Source organism: Canis lupus, chromosome 4 (assembly GCF_048164855.1).
Source record: "Canis lupus baileyi chromosome 4, mCanLup2.hap1, whole genome shotgun sequence".
Lineage (NCBI taxonomy): Eukaryota > Metazoa > Chordata > Mammalia > Carnivora > Canidae > Canis > Canis lupus.
The window spans coordinates 44822135-44846239 of NC_132841.1; the positions used below are offsets into that span (position 1 = coordinate 44822135).

Consider the following 24105-nt stretch of genomic DNA (forward strand, 5'->3'; position numbering starts at 1 on the left):
TTGTTGTTATTGTTTGAGGTAGCATTTGGCACATTTGACTCAGGGTGCTTTGGGCAGAGTCAGTGCTTGATAGCTCCACTGAAAACAGAGAATACCAAAAGTGAACAGCAAGCAAACCAGAAAAAGGAACCCAAATCTCCCATCAAATTGTACAATTGGTTTTTTTATTTAACGACAGAAAAACAAACAAACAAAAAACCCACTATAGGTCAAGCACAAAATAATGTATTTGAATCAAAGGAAAAAAAAAAGGCCATTTCTATCCAGTGGGACTTACAGTACTAATTACAATATAGGAGTACCGGACACGTCTTTTAAAGATAAGCTTTTTTTTTTTTTTCCTTTTTTTTTCTCCCAGAAAAGAGAAACAAATGGGTGTTAAATCAAAACATCCTCGGGAACATTTCCTACCTCAGGAATGAAAACTGACAAAGAAGGGCTTCAATGCAGAGAAAAAATCCACCAGAAAAGAGCTCGGACTGGTTAAGGTAAGAAAAACCGAAAGCTCTACCACATAGGTTATACCCTTGTCCTGTCTGTGCCTTTGTAATATCCAGGCTCCCCGTGCATAGAAAAAAAAAAAATACATACACTTCTCTTTGACAATTGAAATCAGTTAATTGATCATTCCCAAAAATAAATATTCCCACAGATAGAGGTCATTGGTTGCCTGAAATTGCATCAGTCCATGTCTGGGTACTAGAATCCAGGCTCCTCTGGGACATCTTTGTCATTTTATCAGAGTGATTACCAGCAGAGTAGTTCTAGCGTGGGTCCCCTCAGCTTGTAGTGCTTGATGCTTGCTCTCTGCATTCCTATTTTCTCCATCAAGCTTTGTGGCTTTTGCTTTGGAAATCTAGCACTTAATATCCAATGTTAATTACATTTCCTAGTCTGAGGAAAATCCTATTGGGCTAATTTTTCAAAATCATATAATGAAAGAACTTCAGTGACAAACCATGTAGGTTTTCGATTGTTTCTTTACGGATAGATCTATTAAGCACTTAATATTCAGTGGGAAAACAGTCTCAGAGCAATGAAATTCTATTACTTTAGAGGTTGCATGCTTTTAATTTCTTAATATTTCATTACATGTTGGCAACTGGTGCATATTTTTATAATGCGTTTGATCATTACTCTTCTCAGAGTATTCTATTTCAGTTCTTCCTCTGACATCATATTTGCATGTTAAAGGGTTTTAGCATTCAGGGATGAAATGTTCTGAATAGTAATGTGCAGTTAACTTGATTTTTTAAAAACGGAAAACAGCAAACAGACATTATATATAGGGACTAAAGAGAACAATCCCATAATTTTAAAATCTAACTCAAGTTTTAATAGCTTTCTATAGAACATCATAAAAGGTAATGATTCAATATAATTCATTAATTAGCAAATTATGCAAAATGCTATCAGCGGAGTTTGGGGAGAAGGATCTTTTCCGTTGGCTTTTATAAGTCTACTGCATTTCTTTTTTTCCTGTAAAAAAATGATCTTTTCTTTGCTCTCCAGCAACATCTACTGGAAAAGTCAGAAAAATGCTATTTATATGAATCAGATAGTTTGAGTAAGGATAGTTTTGGTTACCATCTGCTTAGGAAGTGCATGCTGCACTACCATCCAGTTTACAACCAGATTATTTCTGCCCACGTTAGCTCTACTGAGATGTCTAGAAGAAGGGCAGAAGGGTAGTGGTTCACTGATACAGAGAGCCAAGCTGCAACTTCGAATGTATCATCTCCTCACCTTGAAGAAGTCATTTTCATCAACAAAATTAAAACACATATGTGACGCAGACAACATATTTTCTCCCGGCCCATCTTCTCAACACTTGTCACTTCTTTTAGGAAACATTCATCATTATCAGTGGCAGCCCTAACACTGAGGAGTTGGGTAAGGCGAGAGTCAGAGAAAAGATTTTATGAGAGAAAGCTATGTCGAGACACGGACTGAATCCGAGAGGAACTACTTCAAGATTCTGCAAAGTTTCGTAAGTTGAGAAAAGAAAACTGCAGGTGATGTGATTTTAAAAACTCACTAGGCTACCACCAGCATGACACCATCAACATTCTAGAGCAGTTTCTTCTACCCCTGTCCACATCTTTCTCTGCTCTTTCCCCATGATGGAAAAATGAAGATTCCCCACACCTGTACGAGGGGTCTTCCTTCAGAACTTCGGCCGGCTATCTCTCCATGTTGAAGTCTGATGAGACCCCATTGTCTCTTTGGTCTCTACTCCCCCCAAATTCAGCAGCTCCTCATGTATACTCGTAAAATTGGATTCACGTGCTGCACCCGCGAAATGCCATTAGAGGGTTTGGCAAACATGAGACATGCCAGAGTAAGGTATTGGGGAGCAAGTCCAATTTGGAAAGTCGGTAAGAAAAAGAATCTTATCATGAAATAAATATATAAACCATCCTCTGGTTCACGGTTGCTGGTCTCAATGATGCCACATAGTACAGCAGCTCTTTCCGGTACCAAACCTTGTGGAGGCATTAAAGTCACCTTTCTAGATCTCATTCCAGAGAAGCATTCGTTTAACAGAATGTTGTACTTTGAATATTCAGATGTTCCCATCCCCTCAAAATTATCTAAAAATTAAGTCAAACATTTTAGGTAACATCCTAGGTAACAAACTTGGATATAATTTGGATTTCTGTATCCTTAAATAAAAACTCTGGCTAATGAGTGTCTTTCTTTCTTTCTATTTTTTTCTTTCTATCTTTATTTTTTTTTTTTTTGCATTCTCAAATTTCAGTTCATTCATGCCAGCAATAAATTTTAGCAGCAGAGGCAATGAACACAAAATCAACGAAAACTGAGGTTAAAAACACATTATCGAAACCTTAAAACAACAGCAGCAGCAATAAAAATCAGGTACCGGGAGACTACAGTATATTGCATTTTGTGTTTGTTCAATGTTAAAATAGATGTGAGCCTTTTAAGCTTCATCCCAAAGCTCTTTAAAGGAGAAATGCCATCAAATATAATCCACAACTCTCATTCATAGCGCACAAAAGGGACAGCTTCCTAAAAGCCACCTACGGTGAAAGTCCACATGTATTCTATATTTAGGGTCCTAAATGCAAAGTTCCAACTTGAGCCTGATAATTAGCCCCCTTCATTATTGAGCTGCTTAAAAGCCAGGAAGGCTTACCAAACAGCACCTCCAGAGTTAACTCCCATCTCAAACTGTCATAATTCAGTTATCCTAATTATTTACTGGATCCTGTTCTAAAACATGCCCTAACCTGATGTTTTAACTTCATATTTCATTTGGGACAACACTTAATCTCCATTTATGAAACATCAACCTGACACAGGTTAAGGAGATAGAGCTTCACTGACAAGATCCAAACCAAACACACCCCAGCAACTAGACTTAAATAAACTCTAACCTTGCTTAAACCTCCAGTGAAAAATTATTATAACACATCAGAAGTTCGCTTAGAAGAAAAATTTCAAATGCCAGCTCTCTCCCAGGGTTTAAGTCCCCGAGTTCAAAAACAGAATCAATTGGATTATTTTTCTCCGTTAGCTGTTTAGAATTTAACATAATGCAAAGTGCTATTCTGATCAAAATCATCTTTCTCATCTCTCTCCTTAAATAAAACGGAGAAGAAATCATTCAGTATAAACGCATTTACTATACAAATCTATTTTCAATTGAATTTGCTGCATGCTCTAATTCATCAAAATTAATACAGGTACTTTCTATGTTAAACAAAAGGAAGCCGACTGAAAAATCGGCTTCTGCTGCGGATGCCTTTCTCAATTACAAAACGGTGAAAACAGAGATTTAACTAAGCCACTCGGTCAAACCCTCCGATGGGCGCTCTTACCTGGCTCAGCTGAAGGCTTCCTTCCCTTGTTAGCAGCGTGCAACATCTCTAGCTCGCCCCAATCCTCACCACCGGTCTCCAATTACACCGCTAAATCCACCCCCCTGCCTTTCTTTCTTTCTTTCTTTCTTTTTTTTTTTTTTCTGTCCCTTTTCTTTCTTTCCTTCTTCTTTTATTTCCCCCCCTTTTCCCTAGCAAGAAAATGCTTATTGAAAGTGATTAGTTTTTGTTGTCCCTTTTAAGTCCCTCCTGCGGGAAGGAACAGGGGAGCAATGTGACGCCACCTTTTAATCTTTTGTAAGAGTGAAAAGGCAGAAAAGGAACGCTCGATCAAACTGAGCTGCACACATGACTAAAACTCGCAGGAGAGGCTGCCGCTGCCTGGCGAAAGCACCGCTAGGCTTGAGTGTAAGAACAGAGAAGAGGAGAGAGTCAATGGAATGTGACAACGTATGTGCATCAAAGGCAGGAGGAGAGAGAGAACAATGAGCGAGGGAAAAGACAGTGAGGAGAGAGGGAGAGGGGGAAAGAAGGCAGAGAGAGAAGGAGAAGGAGAGAGAGAGACAGAGAGACAGAGAGAGACAGAGAGAGAGACAGGGGGAGAGAGAGAGGAGAACACGGAGAAAAGATAGAGCGGGTTTCAGGCAAAGGATTCTGAGAATAAAGCCACAGTGCAGTGTCTGGCAGCTTCTGTTTTTATCTCAGCGAGCATGATACACTGCCTCTCTCATTTAGAAACACATTCGTGTATCTTCCAGGTTTGAAAACTGAGATAATCGCAATGTGTCTCTGGTTTTGTCTGATTGGCATTTAACTGTGCGGTGTACCTGTGATTTTTTAGGAGGCATTTATGTGCAATTTATTTCGCATATTTATTTATGTAGGCAAAAATGAAAGCTGCTAATTTCTATGGCAATTTGCAACGTAGTTTTACTGGCAGATGGAACTCTACTTATCATAACTGCTGACAAACTGCCATGGGTAAACAAAAGAAGAAACAAATGCTTCGTCTTGGTAATTGTCTTTAAGAGAAGAAGCCCACACCAAAATATTAGTACTTGCAGAACCTCTGTTTCCTGGCTAAAGTTTGAAAGGTGGTTTCTCCCTATTAGTTGTATTATTAAAGGCAAAATAAAAGAGAGGGCAAGATGTTTGAAGAAAAGTGGTGGAAAAGAGGCTATTAGGAAAGTGAAGACCTAAATTCCTTCTGGTTTCCCTCCAAATGTGACAACAGGCTTGCCTTCTTGAGTCCTGGAACAGAGTTTTTGAGTCACTATTTCTATAGACTTTTACTGCATCCTTCTGCCTTCCTGTACCATTTTAAAGTAGGTTCCATTTTAAAAATAAGGTCGAAAAGAAATGATTTCCCAAAATCAAATTGTTTCGAATGGTGTTTTACCAGCTTTGTTCCATTTCTACTCATCTTCTGCCACATGGGGGCTAGGATTACACAGTTAAATTCCCTAAGTGACCTCTCTTATAAGGATGTAAATTACCGATTCCAAGGTCAAGTGTTTGGTATAAGTTATTGGTGGAAATAACTGCTTGCTTTCCATGGTAACCTGAGCTAACGTGGTAGTAAGCCAGCAAGAAGGGGAGACACCCAAGCTTTTGACTGACCATATTTTTGAAATTAAGCAATTCTAATAATGGAAAATAAATCCCATGTGTCCTACTTATAACAGTTATTATTCTGGAAAAACTAAAAATAAAAACCCGGTCATCTCACTTCAACCATTGTGTACCCCACCAGTATATCCCTGGACCCCAGGCGTCTCATGTTTTGGAGATCCCGTGTAAGCCACCAGATACGCAGTGAGAACTGGTCCAGGAAGAAAGACCTTTCTCCACCCTGGCCACAGGGCTCTATCCAAAGAGGGATTGCTTGATCTTATTAAACTTGAAGTGTAATAATTTTTGTGGTTTGCCAATTGGAGGATATGTCTTTAGCTTGGCCCCAAATAAAGAAGTAACAATCCCCCCCCCTTCCATCCCTGCAATGTGATCAAGATGAAGCCTTACTTATCATTAAGGCAGAGCAGAGATTGGAGAACACACAGGGGCTGAACAGAAGGCAGCTGGCCAGAGAACAGAGAAAGCTCAGATGTAGAAGAGAAAGGAAGCCGCAGTAGCTAGGGAAGTGTGCCCTGGTAAATCCGAAATTCTCTGCAGACATTTCACAGAGTGTATTGGAAGCAGCCTCCTTTAAATGACATTATTGATACAGGTTCTATAGTTAAAATTAACTTTATACAAGGGAGTAAGTAGACTGAGAATTTTCTGCCAATAAAAATAAAGACTCTCCTACAAGAATACAACTATTTCAGTGCAATAAAAGCAGGGAGGGGCCTGGGGCATATTGAACAGGATCAGCAAGACATAGTGGAAGAAAGATAAAAACAAATCAAGGTGACAAAAAGATTTAAAAAAAAAAAAAGCTATAAGTGGCTGTCAGTGTTGTTGCTTATTTTTACCACTTCCTTAGTGAGGAGGTGGGTACCCTGAGCGGGCATCACTTGTAGTTTGATACATATGATTTATTCTTAAGATATCTTGAGTGAAGGGGGCTCTGTGGGGTGCCAAAGGTGGCCCCAGTCCTGTTAACATTTCTTAATAGAATGTGACTCTTTACAAGACATTTCTCTGTGGGACAGCTTTATGTTCATGTGTTTATACTGTGGAATATATGGTGGGTGAGTGCTCAGTTTTGGGAACTGGGTTGGCTGGGATTGAATCCCAGCTCTACCACCTGCTTGGTGTGTGACCTTGACCAGTTATTTTGCCTTTCTGTGGCTGTTTTACCTTAAAATGGGTGTAATGATGATACCTGCCTCATGAGGCTGTCATTAGGAATAAATAATGCATGTGCTGTTGTGAGTTCTGTTCCTAGCACACAGCGAGTGCTTCATAAATATTACCTCTTAGTAGGAAATCCTCCCAACAGATTTTTTTTTAATAGCTAAGATAGACAATATTTTATCACCTCCAAATAGCTGACTCACACAGACTTCTTCCCACCCTGACCTTCCTTGTAAGTTCTAGTTATTCAACCTGCTTCTGGGTCTTCCCACTTGGATAATATACTTAAAACTCAACAAGTTCTACACCCAAACTCATGATCCCACTTCTCAAAACAAGCTGCAGTTCTTCCCATGTCCTCAACCTGTGTGAAGCGTATAAGGCCTAGAGTCATCCAGGGCACCTTTCTTTCCATTCTTTCTCATCATTCAGTTATCAACAGCTATCAAATATCTCCCCACCCAACCCCTGTCTCTTAAAGTTATTATTTCATTTCCAGATTTCTAGGGCATTTTCAACCTGGGGACTTTGGCCTGGCCTGTGGCAATCCTCTTTTAATGCCGCACTTCCCTGTGCTTTTCTGTCCTGAGACACATGGAGGGGGATGAAACGTAGCACTCACTCCTTTGAGGACACTCTTAGGGTCTTGCCAAAGACCAAACTAAATCGTGACACTCGTGTCTTTCCCTCTTGTAAGAAAGCACTTGGAATCTAAGTAAAGGTGGGTGATGTTATTCTAGGAATGACCTTGAATCTGCTCTAATGGATACAACAGCTAATCTTTGGCAAACCAATACTTTACTATTAGTACTTTGTTATTCGTGACATTTCTCCCAACTGTCATGACACAGCTATTGAAAATGACCATTTTAAGAGGTTTTCTTTTCTCTTCCAATTCATCCTTTGCAAGCCAGAATAACCTCCTCAAAATGCCACTCTGAATGACATCCATTCCCAATAGCTATTGATTGAGCAATTTTTATTTGTTTGTTTTATTTCATTGTATTAGGTATCAGCTTAAAAACCATCAAAGGCTAAAAAAGTGATAGTGAAAGCCATTATCATTTGAAGAAACAAAGAGCATGCAGAAAAACTGTAGGAGAAACAATTGAAGAGGTGGGTCAGGCTGATAATAAAACTATCATGTTACTTTCTTGGCAATTGTAATATTTGTAATTACTGACCTTTTATATTTGTAATTTGTGATTTCCTTTCTCATTCTAAATGAATATTGGTATCTACAAGAAAAAAATTGCCAAAGGTTCATACTTCTTTAGAAAATGAAGTACAGATTCCCGCCCCGCCCCCCCCATTCAATCACCTCTGCAATTTGACACCAACCTACCCATGTCAATGTTCATCGAATCACCTCCTCACCGCAAGCTGGAGGCTCCCCGAGCCTGATCACACCCATTCCTCCCAGAGCCTTCAGTACATTCCCTGCTTTCTCTAGAATATTCCCTTCTCCTTCATCAGAATGCATTTGAATCTTTAGCCATCCCTTTATCCAAGAGCAGGACAAGTTAGATGTCTGTCTTGGGCTTCTGAAGTTTACAGTGGTGAAATTGCTTTAATCATAGTAGCTACTCATGCTCCAGGAAAGGTGGTATGTGGTAAGTAGGAGCTTGGCTTTGGAGTTGATCCTAAGCTTAACTCTGACAGTGAAATTTGCTTCCTCGTTGTGGGACGTCTATCAGATCCCTTTCCTCTTTTGATCTCACTTTCTGCATCCAAAAAATACTGTGATGACTTAATTTAATTGGCAAATAAATGTAAAGTGATTAGCATGATAGTATACAGCTAGTACTTACACAATATAGAATATTCAGTAATAATAAAAAAGAATAGTAATAGTATAAATGCTTATTAAACGACCAAGATTTATTCATTGTCTCTCATTTCTAAACCTCATGACAACCCACCAAATGGCTGCTATTAGAACATTTTATGGAAGAAGAAATGAAGGTTTAGCAAAATTAACCTCTCTGATGTCGCACAAAGAACAAAGGGCCAAGCCAGGATATAAACCCTTGTCTTTCAACCTCTGCTATTTTTATCCCTATGATCATTTACAAATTAGCCTATATTGTATTTGGTTTATTATCTGGGTTTTCAGGTTTGTGCCCTATTTTTCCAATTACATTACAGACTAAATAAAAGCAATATTCATGTTTAAAGCATCTCTGGATCTTTTAGTACCTCCCATAAATCTTTAAACAAAGTAGCCTGCCTACTCGGTAAATGTTTGTTGACTGCTTGATCATCTGTGCTCATGGGGATTAAAGTTTTTAACCATATTTAAATTCAGTGACACTGTTGTTTGAGGAAATGGTTTCATCATCTTTTCTATGAAAAGATTCATAATTATACAAAATAATGTAAAAGATAAACACTACATATGAATGAGGCATGCAGATAGAAATGAATGACGTTCTCCACAAAATAAATAAATAAATAAAATAAAATCTGCAAGAAAGTGATACTCATCAATTTGATTTGGTTCCTCATCCTTGGCATTTATATTCTGCTTGAAGATAGGCCCCTCAGGCCACCCATTCCATGCATGGAAAAGTGTAGGTTATTAGCTGAAAGTCATCTCTTTAAGGTTACACAGCAAAGCAGAAATAACCACTCACATACCCACGGTGTTCAGTCATCTTTAATTCTTTCTTTTTAAATAAATGAAATAATTATATTCTCATTTATTTTCCTCCTAGCTAAGTCCACACAATGCTAGAGCACCTGAAATAACATAAAATATTCAGGCAATCAATGTTTTTTGATGTACATGGTGATAAGCAATGTTTAACAAATTGAACGCATTTATTAATATACATATATACACTTATATATTTATATATAAAAGATATATGTATGCATATATGTACAACACATATGCAAAATATGTATGCATACATACATATTTTTTGGTCTCTGCCTGTTTGTGCACAAGTGAAAAGCAAGAGAAATAAGAGAAATGGCCTGTGTGCCCCACACAGGATAATCAGTGGTGTCAAAGTCTTATTGTCTTGTACTAGTCTTGATATTCACATGAACTTCATGAAGTCAGATATGCTATTGTTTGCTGCTATATGCCTCATACCCAGAGCAGTGCCTACTGCTCCTTAGATAGATATTTGATAATGAGTAAGTGAATAGAGTCAGCCCAAATCCATCTATTTCTAGCGATTTTTAAAAATTCCCACCCAATTGGTTTAGATACATCCAAATATATTTTGTATTTTGCCATGTCCATCTGTTATTTCCCATGAAATTTGTTTTGTTAAATGTATGCTACCCTTTGTTCAATATAAAAATTCCCCATCCTCGAAGGATCCTTTCTAAATTCTATTAGTTCATGGTAAATGTTCCTTTCTTGAGTTTCAAAGAGCCCATTGCCCGGAACATTTTATTACATATAATTTTCCAAATTAATCTCGTTCTGTCTTTGGATACCTCATACTGTCAGTGAGCTGTTATCTTTCTAATATCTGCAGGTCACTTTTATTTCTTCACACAGATTTTAAGTTTCCTGAAGGTCATAGGAACCATCTTTGCTTTTTTAAGAAATGTAACATATATTGCTATTTCTTTGAGTACTATCTTGTACATAGAGTGTGCTTATATATATGTGTGTGTGTGTGTGTGTGTGTGTGTTTATTTGGCGTTCATACTGAACATATCAATAGGTCTAAAATTATATCATTCAGAAACTATGTAAAAGTGCTTATAACACAGTATCTGGCCTTTAGAAAACTGTAGTTAGAATACTGCTAGAGTGGGGGCAAAATATAATTTTTTTTGTAGTTTTTTCACCCCTTAGATGGTATGAAAGGCTATTTATTCTTTACTTGAGCACATGTTCACAGTCAGCCAGTGTTCAAATTAGTGTCAAAATTAACTCATTCCAACAAACTGAAATTCTTACAGTGGGAAGAATTAGCAACTGTCTTCTGGAAGGATATCATTTACACAGTAGTTTGAAGTCAGCTATGTTGACCCATCAACAGCTAATCCTTAGAAAGAAGATTTCTCAACATCATAGGATCTCACCTATGGGGTCATTCCAAGCCCAATTATACATTTATCTATTCTGGGAGGTTTGTTCTTCCTTAGGGGGTTATGATGGGAAAGAACACTGAGGAAGACCCCTCACCTTCCTAAGTCTTACTTTTTGGACAAAAGGAACTTTCTTAAGGAAGCTTTTCGCCCTCATGGTGCTTCTATCTATAGTTAGTGAGGATTCAAGCTACTGGAATTGTCTATAAATTACTGTTTTTCAAAAAGAAAAAAAATCTCCAAAAAAACCAAGGCATAATCCCTAACATTTCAAAAAAGCCCTAAATGTATCCTTCTTACTTGTAAAGAGGAGATAATCCAGGTTCATTTTCATATCTGTTTTCAAAATTGCAGTGAGTATGTAATATGATTTAAAGGTTGGTGATACAGTTTTCTGTAATCAGTTTATCAAATATTATAATTATATCAGATCTTATTTAGCCAATTAAAAAAATATTTTGCTTATAAAATTGCTAACATTAATTAGCATTGTTCTGGCATTTTGGTTTTTGTCTGCTGAACAGAAGTCATCTTGTCTATTTTCCATTTCTGTTTTGTGTAGTGATTTGAACACCCCTCGCTTAACTGAAAACCAAAGTAGCAGCCACCTAATCATAAAGTAAAAATGGAAAGCAAATCAAGAGGGAACCTCAAATCTCTGCTTCCCATGGTGGACCGAATAGAGTTGGCCTCAATGAAACTCTAAGTAAGAATTCACGTTCCTCTCCATTGAGTTGAATACAGGCTTTGGTGGACTATTTGGTTCTTGTTACTGATGTTTTTCAATACGGAACATTTGAAAGCATCCAACCAGAAGTTGCACAATGATCACAGCCTTGAACGTATTCATCAGAAAAACACATTCACTGTTACAGGCTTGATTTTTACAGTAACCAGTGTACTGCACTGTTTGCCAGTTTCTCCAATACTCTTACCCATGACAATCACAAAAGCAATTCACAACCTTACTTATCAGATAGTTCTGTTTTACAATAATCTGGTTGCTATTTGTAAAAATCCAGGATAAAACAGTGCAATTTCTGATGCTGAATATCTGAAAAGCTCTGGAAGCTGCTAGGAAGAGATATGCACTAAAATATGTAATGCGATGGAATTACAACAAACAGACATTCTGGAGGGTACACACTCAAGTGCATCTCAGAGTGCATGACATCTAATGGTGCTACTTTCGAGATTTACAAGCAGATTCTGCATTTAAACTGTCCCCGTCCACTTACAGCCTTTCTTAACTCCAAATTTAACTCTTTCATTAAAAAAAATAAAAAAGGTAGAACCCTCCCCAAAAGAATGATCAATCAAAAAGACAATTGCCACTGAATTACTGTTTCCAGAATGAAATGAAAGTAGGGATCTCAATTAAATAGTTTATTTTATGTGCTGGTTCCTAAATCTCTAGATGCACTCTGAAAGCAACAACGTCTTTCTGATGAGAATTTAACTAACACAAAAAAGTGTTGATTTTAACAGCTGACAAATCCCCTATAATAAGGGGCTTAAAAAAACCAACACAAACAAACAAACCACTTTTCCAGTGATTAGGCTATGCAGATGTCAAAGAACAGTATGTCATACACTCTCTGGAAGAACACAAATGACAGTTAAATCTTTTTAGGTGGAGTTTTCATGACTGTGTATTAGTGTGAGAGAGAAATGAGAATAGCAGGCACCACCGAGAGGCAGTGTAATGCAATAGAAAAAGTTACATATTCCAATCCCAGATCGGCCACCATCTAAGTATGTGACCTTGTTCAAATCAATTAACTATCTGCCTCCACTTCTCCATCCATGAAATGGGACTAATATCTACCGGCCACTGATAATAAGACTCATAAAAAGCATTAGCACACACATGAAGACAGGATTCTGCATCTTTTCCTCATGCAGTCAGATTCTGCTAAAGCTAAATCAACTCCAAAGGAAAAGGGATTGCATTCTGGAAGCCGAATGCTTTTCTTGAGGCTGCTAGGCCACCAACTAATAGACTGAAGCAGTAAACCACTCAGTGGTCCTGCATGAGCTGAAAGAATTCATGCAGTTGACCTCTGTTACGCGAACGCAATATCATGCACTCGGACAACGCTCAATAAATACAAGCTGATGATGACATTGACAAGGTGCCGTGTACAGTCCTAGCACTAAGTGAATTACTAAGCTTAAAACTGTTCAGAAAATTCATTGAATAATTATTAGCAATAAAAAAAAACCCACCCTTGACCTCATTTATTTTATTGTGATATCATCTCATGCATAATAAGAACATCACCAATCCCTGGAACCTAATAGCCTTATCCTAGTGACTTAGGAGAATAAAAATATGGCCATCCCTCAAACTACAACCAGAATCTTAGAACTTCCAGTGTTACCATGCTGGCACTATCCATTAATCATTTCTTTTTTGGATGATTGTAGAACTTCCTAATTGCTCTTTGCAATTTCCACTCTTGGCCTCTGGGGCTGGTTGATCCACACGAAGGACTTTGAATGCATCCTACCTTTATGTGTCCAGAGCCTTATGTAATCCTCCCACACTGACTCTGGTATTGCCCTTGAGACTGGCTTTGGACAGTGGGACATAAGCGAACACCACACAAGTAAAGGCATGATAAGCACTTGTGAATTGGGGCTTGCCTTGTTGGAAGGGTGCCACCTCCATAAAAGAAAGCCTTGTCTGGCCTCCTGGAGGATGAAAGACCACAGAGAGAGAGAGAGGCCCAACCATTCCCTCGAGTCCGGCCCCGCACCTGAACTAGCAGCTGGATGTAACTATGCATGTGAGCTCAGGCAAACACACTGAATTTGAGAGGTGATACTCTTGCTTCAAGCCACCAAGGTTTGGTATAATTTGTTATCTAGGAAGAGATCACTGATAGGGCCCTTTACTGATTATTCTCAGTTCTACCACCAGTGTGATTCTTTTTGTAATATAAGCCAGATAGATAACTTCATTCCTCTGCTCAAAACCCTTTAAGAGCTCCTTCCCTCACCCAGAGTTAAAGCCAGTCTTTCCAGTGTTGGAAAGGTTTGATGTGCTTTGTCCTGCTCAGAGTTTACAAGATCTCAAATCCTACTAATTTCTCCCTCATTCTCTTCCCATCAGCTACAGATTGCCTCCGCCTAGAATGTTCTTCCTTGGGAACGTGGATTACTTTGTTGCCTAACTTGACTGGTTCCTACAGCATTTTTTTTCAGTGATGCCTCATTTGATCACCCTATTTGCAAATGCATCACTCCATCACCCTGAGATCCCCATTCCCTTTTCCATTCTTTCTTTAATTCACTCACCACTAGTAGATCACTATAGAGTTTGTTTATTTTGGTTGTCATTGGATTCTTGGAATGTAAGTTCCAAGAGGTCAGGAACTTGTCTCTGGTTCACTGTTGGAGTCCTAGCACCTCAGAACCATGCCTGGTACATAGGATAGATCAATAAGTATTTGCTAAACTACAAAATAAATCCTGCTGGGTTAAGGTGCCCAGAGCTACAGATTGGTTTCTATTTTAATGATAAAACTGAGAGTGAGTAGAGTCTGTAAGTGAACACAGCTGATGCCATTTACAAAGATTTATGGAACATCACTTGACAGAGCACAGAAGTAGCCTGTAGTCAAGGGAAAGAGAAGGTCAAGAAGGTTCTTTGGGAAGTATTTTATCTGGGAGTTTCTTTAGCAGGTACTGAGACCTGCAATGAAGAGCAAAGAGAGGTGACTGTGCATAAGAATAGCCACCCAGGAAAGGCTTAGGAGGAACCCAAGAGAGGTAAAGGAGACTCTCCCAGCCTTCTTGAATCGAAAAAGCCAGTGGTACAAGGAGAAAGATGCATCCAAAGGGTAAATCTGGTCTTTTTTTGGAAGACAGAGTTTGTGTTGTGCTTGTACCTTTCTCAGGAAAAGCCTAAAAATAGAGAAATACATCTGAGGCTTTGCCTTTTCATGTCGATGTCAGGGTAGAGAATACATACCGCAGACCCCCGTGCCAGACCAGGGCATGCGCCTGGCATCATGAGGCACTGACTGTCATGCTCAATAAACACGTGTATTACAAGGCTTGCCACCATTTTCTTAAAAGCTAGCACCCGAGTTGACTGATCACAAAGCTGGCACCACCAGTCAGAGGCTTCTTTTTGAATCCTCCACTCTGTGAAAAAGTCCATCTTACAAAGGCACAGCCCAGGCTGGCAGCGTGGCCTCCAGCTTGCGGCACAGGTGTGCAGCCAATAATTTACCTTGGTTAGTGCAGAACAGACATGGCCTGGGATGACTTCACTTCACCTCGCTGACTCAATCTTTGTGCAAATCTCATCTGAAACCATCCTTTTTTCTTCTTGCCCACACCTCATTTTCCCTGTTGCTCTGCAATTATTTATTATCTGGCTCAGTAATTGTATTGTTTATAGCAGCCATACAAACTCTATTATTAGGGGAAAAAAATGCCTCTTTGCCCAACTAGATTCTCTGGTGTGGGGAATAAAGGATGTTGGTCTCTTAGAGCTCTTAATATACAGCTCTCTATCTTCAATTTTCCTAAAAACGAAAATTGCCAAAAAGCAAAGTATGCAGGAGATGTATGGTTGGATGCTACTGCAGCTTCACGTTCCTGCTGATGGATGGTGCCCCCTGAATGTCTGGGAGCACTCGCCAGCTCGCTGCCACAGCTCCTGCTTTCAGAGAAGCTGGCACCATCCAGCCCTTTGAATAGGCAGGCCCCCACCCCCACCCACCGTCTCTCTAACCACTTCAGTTAGTCATTCTTGGCCTTTTCCAAAACCAAAACACCAACAGGCAGAGCGATTATGCCAGCCCAGCAGATGAACAGGCTGAGGGTAGTGCTGGACTCAGTATCTTTTTTTTTTTTTGTGGCTCTTAAGTCTATATTCCAGCGTTTGATCCCACTTAACATAAAATATTTACTTCATTTGTGGTGGGGGAGATGTCCTTTAAAAAAAAAATCCCTTTCACTTAATTACAAAAGATGTAAATGTGGTCTCACTTGTGGGAGAAAGTAACTCTTAACAATGAGGTGTAAATTGGTGTCTGCTTAATCTGTTCACGGTAGGAATAAAGCCTAACACTCGCCTCCTCGCCCTTATTTTTGAAGTAGTACCTGGGAAATATATTCTCTGGCAGCATCTCTGATTTCTTCAGGAAGCATGAGATAGGAGTTTCATGCTTGATCCTTCTAGAAACTGTGGGAACAATTCTTTTGTTCTGTTTCCAGCATCTAACTTGAAGTGTGGGCCACAGCCATGTTGCCTGACCCCAATCATGGGCAGCAAGAGTCCCGCCTCCCTGGGCCTCTTTTCTCTCCCCAACAACGAGGGCCTCCTGCATGTCCCGAGATGGAATAAAATTAATAGGGGAAGCAGTGTTATTTCTACAATGACCTTGTGCTCCCAGGGAAATTGCAGGCACTAGTCTTTCACTTAGGATGTTTTACATTTCAAAGAACTTAGCTCTCTTTGATATTAAAGGACGAAATGTGCGATGTAATTGTTATTGTTTTCTGACCTTTCACAGGTTAATCAGACCTGCATCAGGTTTTCCAGAATGTGGTTTTGTTCCAGAGGGAATGACTGGGTTCCCTGTCAATGAATTCTGGCAAGGAGGGGGACGAGATCTTGAGAGAATAAATATACCGAGGTACCTAAATCCTTAAGGAAAATGGTTAATTTGATTGCCTCAGTCCCTCTGTAGGTAATAGAGGCTTTCTCAACATTGGTGCTATTAACATTTGGGACCCTATCCTACTTTGTTGTGGGGGGCTGCCTTGTGCAGGATGTTTAGCGCTATCCCTGGCCTCACACAGCTAGAAGTCAATAGTACCCACCCTCCTGCCCCTCTGGTATTCATGAGAATCTAATGTCTCTAGATATTGCCATATAGCCTCTGAAGAGCAACATCAACCCTAGTTGAGAACCACAAGGTTAACTGAAAAAGTGAGGGGGGGATGGGGAGTCTTTTTGGGATTCTGAAATGTATAGGATTGACTAGCTTAAATGATAATTAATATAATAGTAGCTAACAGGTATTGAGAACTCACTATGAACTAATTAGCACTATGCTAATTGCTTTATATGTTTGATCTCATTTGATCCTTAAAACAAACCTATGAGGTGATTGTTATGAATTGCATTTTACAGTTAAGAGAACTGAGGCTTACAGGAGTTAAATAATTTGCCCAAGACTCCCAAACTGGAAAGTGGAACAGTTAGGTATGCATAAAGCCAGAGATCCATGTGCCAGCCTCCCTTCTCCTTCTGGCTTGCCTACTCTCCTTGTGGTTACAATCTAAGTATCTAAATTAAATTTAGGAGCTGATTAAGCACCACTACATTTGAGAAATTTCACCTACACAATAAAGAAGTCTAAAAACACAAGAAAACGCTTGCCTTCAAGTCAAGTATGAAAAATAAAAGTATAATACAGAAATAAATAAGGGAAACGGGTGGTAAGAGCCACTAGAAAGAGAACAGAGGTCAGAGTGTTCTGGGTCCGTGCTTCTCAGACCACAATGAGCACAGAGGTCACCTGAGGTCTTATTAAAATACAGGTTCAGATCCAGTGGGTATGGACTGGGGCCTGGGATTCTTAATTCTGACCAGCTCCTGGGTGATGATGCAGCTGGTCTGAGGACATCCTGTGGAGCAGGGAGTCTCCATTGTGCTAGGAAATGTAGCTTTGATGCATTTGAGAAGTGAGGCCCAACAGTGTATATGTGACATGCCAAGAAATCATCGGCACAGAGTGGAAGGGGTAGGCGGAGGCGGTGGGGATTGCCTTGGCCGTGACAGCCACGCTTGTCTCTCAGCACTTTGCTTGGAACGTCAACTCGTGTTGACTGCCCACGTATACAGCTAAACATCTGCCATTTTAAAGGACAAATATTAATTTGAAGCACGAAAACACCTACCCATTGAACATAACTTCTTTCTGCAAACAGATTACATTCTTATGATCGAATTTTTACTTTTGGAAGAGAATACTTCTCTCTCTTCAACATACTATGCTGTTGGTTACATAAAAAATATCATTTCCCCCTCCAGACTCGGTGACATGAATGACTATTGAACTGCAACTGGCTGAGAACTTCTGCAACAAGGAAAAGAATATGTATTGGAAGCCAAAAACAAAAAGAGATTTTTTTTTAATCCATTGGAAGTCACAATTAAAATTACGATCGTGAGGATTATAAACTAGACGGCCACTTATTTGGCTGTGTTCAGAGGGACAGAATCAAATACTGTAATAAACTTTCACAAAGAAATGCTTTAGGAACTGACCTCCATTAGTGGTTGTGACCTCTTCACCTGGACCCCAGTGACCACTGCAGATCACACATTGTTTTGTGACATCTCAGTTTGACTGTAGGTCATAGGGAAGGGGATGATTTTGAGTCACTTGACTCTCTGAACACATTCAGCTAATTCTCCATCCACATTTCAGGGAGAACACAGGAGGGAAATGATTCACGGAGGTGCAGAGAGGAGCCATGTTAAAGCAAAGGCCGAGAGGCTAAGAACTGGAAGCACCCAATTAATGCTAATACTCAGATATAAAGTAGGTAAAGATTGTTACGGGTATCAGCACCATTCAGATTGCATTGTACTGCTGGAATAAGATTGTGAGCTTAGGTTCAATTATTAAGCATGTGTTTCCTGAGCACCTGCTATGTGTATAGAGGAACTCTCTGTCATCCCTCTCCTCAAGGGTCAGCCTCCTCAAGTGTTTCCCATTCATGAGTCATTTGTGTCACACCTGCATGATTTTTACCGTATCTGCTACTGCCTATAACTGTTATTTTTGCAATATTTTCTCTTTAGATAATCTCACTTTTCACAGTTTTAACTTGGCCTCATCTTAAGCAATGATAGCTGTGAAATTATTTATTTGAAGTGCTTCTCAAGGCTGACCAAACTAATAGTTAAAATACTAACATATACTTTGGTGACTCTTTGCAGACAAAGCCTGCCCCAGGTTGGGTCTGGCCCCTGCCACACCAGCCCAGATCCCCCCACCAATGACTCTGCAATGTCAGAGGAGTCAGGCCTGGTACAGGAGAGGGTTTCTAGTACTTCAATATTCTACTCTGGACAGTGTCTCTTCTGACTGATGTAAGTCCCTCCCTTAACTGTTTTGCTACCACAAAACACTCAAGGTTTCTGTTTTGGTGATTTTAGAGAGTCTGTACACATTCATTTTAAAAACAAAATGGGGCGCTTGGGAGGATCAGTCAATTAAGTTTCTGACTCTTGATTTTGACTCAGGTAGTGTTCTCAGGGTGGTAAGATGGAGCCCTCTGTCAGGCTCCATGCTTAGGGGGGAGTCTCCTTGAGATTCTCAAAATAAACAAAACAAAAACATTAAAATAAACTCCTTTGCTCCAAAAGGCTGTTTCATAGTGATTTGATATGCTGAATCTATGGTATAAGAAGTTATACTTTTTCCAAGATTCAGATTCTCTCTTCTGTAAAATGTGCATAATATCAGTAATCCCCAACCCATGGATTAAATCAGGATTTTCAATCTCATTGCTATTAACATCATAGGCCAGATAACTCTGTTCCAGGCTACTGTCCTCTGCATTGCATGATATTTAACAGCATCTCTGGCCTCTGTCCACTAGATGCCAGTAGCATCTCCACACTCTCAGTCTTGGGAATCCAAAGTCTCTAGACATTGCCCAATGTCTTCTGGGGGAGACAACCCCAGTGGAGTACGACTCAACTAAACAAACCATGTAATCTTCTCAGCCTTGTATGTGGCACATTCTATGACCTCACTAGTATTCATAGAACTTAAGTGCTTACTATATGCTTGACGGGCTTCTAAGCACTTTAAATCTATTATCTTGTTAGATCCACACATGATTTGTGAGCTAGGCCCTATGATTATTTCCATTTTACAGATGAAGAAAATAAGTGCCAGAGAGGTCAAACTACCTGAAATTCCCCAATTAGTGAGTGACAGAACCACAATTCTAGTGCAGGTAATCTGTGTCCAAAATTCAAATTCTCAGCCCCTTGGCTGTCCTATCTTTGGAGAGGAGGAAGTCTCTGCAAAAATAGGCATCATGGTGATGATCATAATAAGGTTGATCATAAAAAAAAATAGCACACAATAGGCTAAGATTTTCATATGGATGAATTATATTCCATTTAAAGAGACTGACAAGTATACAAGGTACCTGATAAGAAATTTAAATATAGATCATCCATAATTGAGTGTTTATATGTCAGGGTGTGGTTGTATATACACATGTACTTTTCTCAAAATCAATAGAAAAATCTTAACTTCGACCAAACTGATAGAGATTTAAGAATTTAAAACTTAACATGTCAAATAAAGAAATTCTGCTAGAATTGGTATGATAGAGGGTGTAGGGAAATCAGGAACTGTGCAGAAATGTAGTGTTAGGATAATCAGGCTGAGATCAATATTGTGGCCCAAAATAGGGATAATGACTAGGGTGCCAAGGTGCCTCAGCTGGTTCAGCATGGATTTCAACTCAGGTCATGATCTCAGGGTTGTGAGATTAAGCCTATGGGGCTCTGAGCTGGGCATGGAGCCTGCTTGGTGTTCTCTCTCTTTCTCTCTCTCTCTCTCTCTCTCTCTCTTTCTCCTCCTGCCCCTACCCCTCTCTCTCCCTCTCTAAAACAAACAAATGAATAAATGATAAATAAATAAAATAAAATAGGAATGATGACCAAGGGATCTGGATTAGGGTGCACACGCTACTCTCCCCATCGGTTACTGAACCTAGGCAGAATCGTCAGCATTGACACAGGCTTGGATCATTTGTCAAGACTGGTACAAGAGCACTTGGGAAAGCCCACTAACTTACTGTGGTACCTTGAGAATTAATTCTCTTACCTGTCCTTCTGTTTACCAGAAGTGAAAAGAAATATTTTGTGGCATTAAATGCCCCATGAAAACAATGTATAGTATATATAGATACACATATGTTGTTCCCCCTGCAAACAAAAATTCATACGCAAAGATGGAAATAATACAAATGGAATAAGCAAATGTAAACACAGGATTTTGATACAGAATATGGATACATGAAAGAGAAACTGAAACAGAGTCTAAGAATAACAGCTTGGAAAGATACCAGTTATTTCCTTCCTCTAAAGTTTTAGAATCCAGGCTAACATTGAATTAATAACTTTGTCATTGTTGAACACAAAAAAAAATGGGAGCTTTTCTACATTTGACTGAAAATCTTTGCATTTCTACCAGTCTGAAATAGAAACTTGCAATTAAATCAATTAAGCAATGAAAATCAAATATTCCATTAAAATCTAATTTTCCTCATATCTGATTGGTTGTAACTCAACTGAGTTGGAAACAGATGAGAGAGGCAAAAAGACTCGAAGTCTGAAACATGGAGACAGGAGAAAGGGAAAATTTTAAATACGTTGATAGAAAATTTAATAAGGGCATTTTATTTTCCTTCTGCTTGTGTAAGTTTAGCCATTAGGGGTTCCCCAAACATAGGATTTCAGAACCTATTCTGCAGATTGAAATGCGAGTAGCAAGATTCCTTTCTTTTCTGTCCTCTTGTTGCAAATGTGTCCTTGAAGTTTCTTTTTCCCCTTAAGGAATTTGAAAAGGCTAGTCCACGCTCCTATTCAGAAGAGGCTGTGTGTCTTTGTGCACTCCAGCGGGTCTGGAATTTAGTTGCTATAACCAACAGACAGTCAGATTGGAATCAGACATGTTTGCTGATTCAAGGAGTTACTGTCACCCAACAGATCAAGGAGGGATTTATTCTCCTTAGTAGCAAAATGGAGGTGCTTTCCTTTGGAAATACTGGAAAAGAACAAGCCAACTGACTTAAACACTCTTTTTCACTCTATCTTTAGAGGTGACGATGCAACCTGGCTACTTTTATCACAGCAATCATCCCTTGAAAGGAAGGCTGAACAACCAAGGATGAAAGGGAAAATGACTCCATTGGTTGTTCAAAAAGCAAATTAGTGAGGAGAAGACAATAACTTACAGGGAAGATGCCCTTCCAAGGTTTGCCAGACAGCAGGATGGCCGCCTGAGTCTGAATGAAATGTACTATATTGTATGTGAATTTTAAAAATATAATATGTAAATAGGCAAAAGAAAAGAGAAAGAGAACATCCAGGAACCATAGTGTGCTTCAAATTTTAAACACCAAAGTGCTGTTGGGTCAGTATTTCTGAGAAAGCTTTTTTAAAATTCACTTGTCAAAATCATTTTTAAGGCCTGAACTGTTGGGATCTTCCAGAAGGCTGCTTGTATATTTGATTGCCATAGTCAGTCCCAAATAATGTGAATCTGAGAAACTAGAGCCACAGAACCTTTTCCAAGTGTCACTAGGAGTGTGTGTGAAAGAGAAAGGGAAACATTCAATCCAGTGGCCACGCATTAGTTTCCACAAAAATGAGTGATGGGAAAGTTGTGTTTTTAATCCTTAAATTAAAAAAAATAATAATTTGTAAGGATTTTCTTTGCTTTGCTACTTACATTCCCCCCACCCAAGCATCTGTCTTCTCTGAGCAGTTGGACAGGTTGGAGGAGGAGGGGGAGAAACAGAGAAAGATAGAAGTTCTTTTGAAAATAAACAACTGCTTTTGAGTTTCTTATCTCTGCCACCCTCTCAACCCAATCCATTTCTTGGTGATATAGATAGTGATTAGGAACACAGGCCCTGGAGCCAGGCTGCCTGGATCTGAATCCCAGATGCTCTGTTTATCAGCTTAGTGACCTTGGGCAAATTACTTAACTACTCTGTGCCTCAGTTTACTGAATTGTAACATGCAAAAGATAAAAATAAAAAAATAAAAATAACAGTATATATGTCCTAGGGTCGTTATAAGAATTAAAAGCATTCTAAGGGCCTCTCATCCATAGCTGAGTATCTATGGCTCTGAATGTACCTGTCAATGCTACATCCACCCTGATAACAATAGTATAACCCCCAATCTCCTTTGCCATTGGATTCATTTGAAAACTGCATAGTGAGGTCATTGACTCCAAGCATCTGATCAGAACAACTGTCAGAAAATTAATGAGAAATAATCATCACTTCTTTTAAAAACACATATGCTCAAGTCTTTTTAAGGAGCTTGACTGGGTTAACATCTTTTATGTTTAGAATATAACACATCCAGCTACTGAGCCAAGGAATGGTAACCTTCCTTACTTCAACTTAGCCATTCTCAAGGCAGATCCAGGGCAATGTCATTCTGTTTTAGAATAAACGGAAATAACAATTTATTGTCCAAAAAGTCAGAGGGTGGTGCCACAGAAGTAAGTGAGGAAGTGGGTATTGCTCTGGTGGTAATTCTGAACAAAAAATTAAATTATGTCAGGGGAAAGCCCATCTGTTCCATTGAGTAATCCCCAGGAGCTGTTCTGATGAGAAGTAAACCCTGTCTGAGGAACTCATGCTTCCGTGTACCACGCTGTTACCAGATCTGAAGAGGATCCTTCCATTCTGACAGAAGGAGACCACATCTTGCCCTCCTCCTCCCCTTCTGAGGGAGACAGTTGGGCTCTGTCCAGCCTGCCCTGCCCACCTGGAATCTTCCAGGCCTTTTGGTCACAATACTGCTTTAGAAAAGTCTGTGTGAAGGAGGGGGCTCTGGTATTTAACTCCATCCATCAATGTCAATCCCTCTTTCCCCTCTACCCCAACAGCTTGGTACATTTACCTAAAAGCTGAATAGCCTAAATGGATGGATTTTGTGCTGGTCTCATTAGAAAGGGAAATTAGCCAGGCACTGTTTTCAGCTGTGCAGAAGGCATGCTGATCCTGAAAGCTTATTCCAACCCCCGCCCCCAATCTTTTCTTCATCACATATGATGTCCATGATCCCTTTAACATTTCTTAAAGGTTTCATTATCTACCACTCTAGCTTATAATGAACACAGAGCTCCTGGTTCCCAACTCCTCTCATTGCCTCACACAAAACTGGACCCAGACCTGGGCACTATGTGAGAGTCAAATGAGCTTAAAGTGCTTTCATGCTCCTCTATACCTGTTAATAAACTCAGAGTTTACTTTTGAAAATCAGCATTATTTACTGACATGGTATCCAGTTTTTCAGTTCCTGCTTGCCCCTCTAGCCCAATTCACACCAGCCCCGTGTTCCTGCCACACCAGTCCACTATCAGCTCTTGGGGGGCTTCAGAGTCCCTGACCCCCAGTCTAGTGCTCATACTATTTCGTGTGTCTGAAATGTTCTTCCCTGCTCTTCACGGAGTTAACTCTCCCATCTTTTGCTTTCTCCTCATGACTCACTTCCTCAGAGAAAACTCTGATCCCATCAAGTGTGGTTAGCTTCCTTGAATATGTTTCCTAAAATCATGTTTCTGTCTCTCAAAGCATTTTTCCTCAGCTTGTTTTT

General features: G+C 39.5%; 1 protein-coding gene and 1 long non-coding RNA gene across 6 annotated transcripts in view; one reads left to right on the forward strand and one right to left on the reverse strand.

Moving 5' to 3' along the window:
- TENM2 (teneurin transmembrane protein 2) overlaps window positions 1–24105 on the reverse strand; it is a 1505907-nt gene that overhangs the window by 646293 nt on the left and 835509 nt on the right. Inside the window, exon 1 of one of the 5 annotated variants that reach the window (XM_072824232.1) lies at window positions 3846–4364. The exons of 3 other annotated variants lie outside the window; for them this stretch is intronic. In XM_072824232.1, the coding sequence (XP_072680333.1) occupies window positions 3846–3891 (46 nt within the window). In that variant the 5' untranslated portion in view covers window positions 3892–4364. Of the gene's footprint in view, window positions 1–3845; window positions 4365–24105 lie in introns of those variants that run through there. One more of the 5 variants, XM_072824237.1, reaches the window with a different exon arrangement.
- Window positions 14072–17914, forward strand: LOC140632335 (uncharacterized). The gene is made up of 3 exons (XR_012029853.1): window positions 14072–14133; window positions 16238–16360; window positions 17764–17914. It is a non-coding gene; the product is annotated as an uncharacterized lncRNA (long non-coding RNA).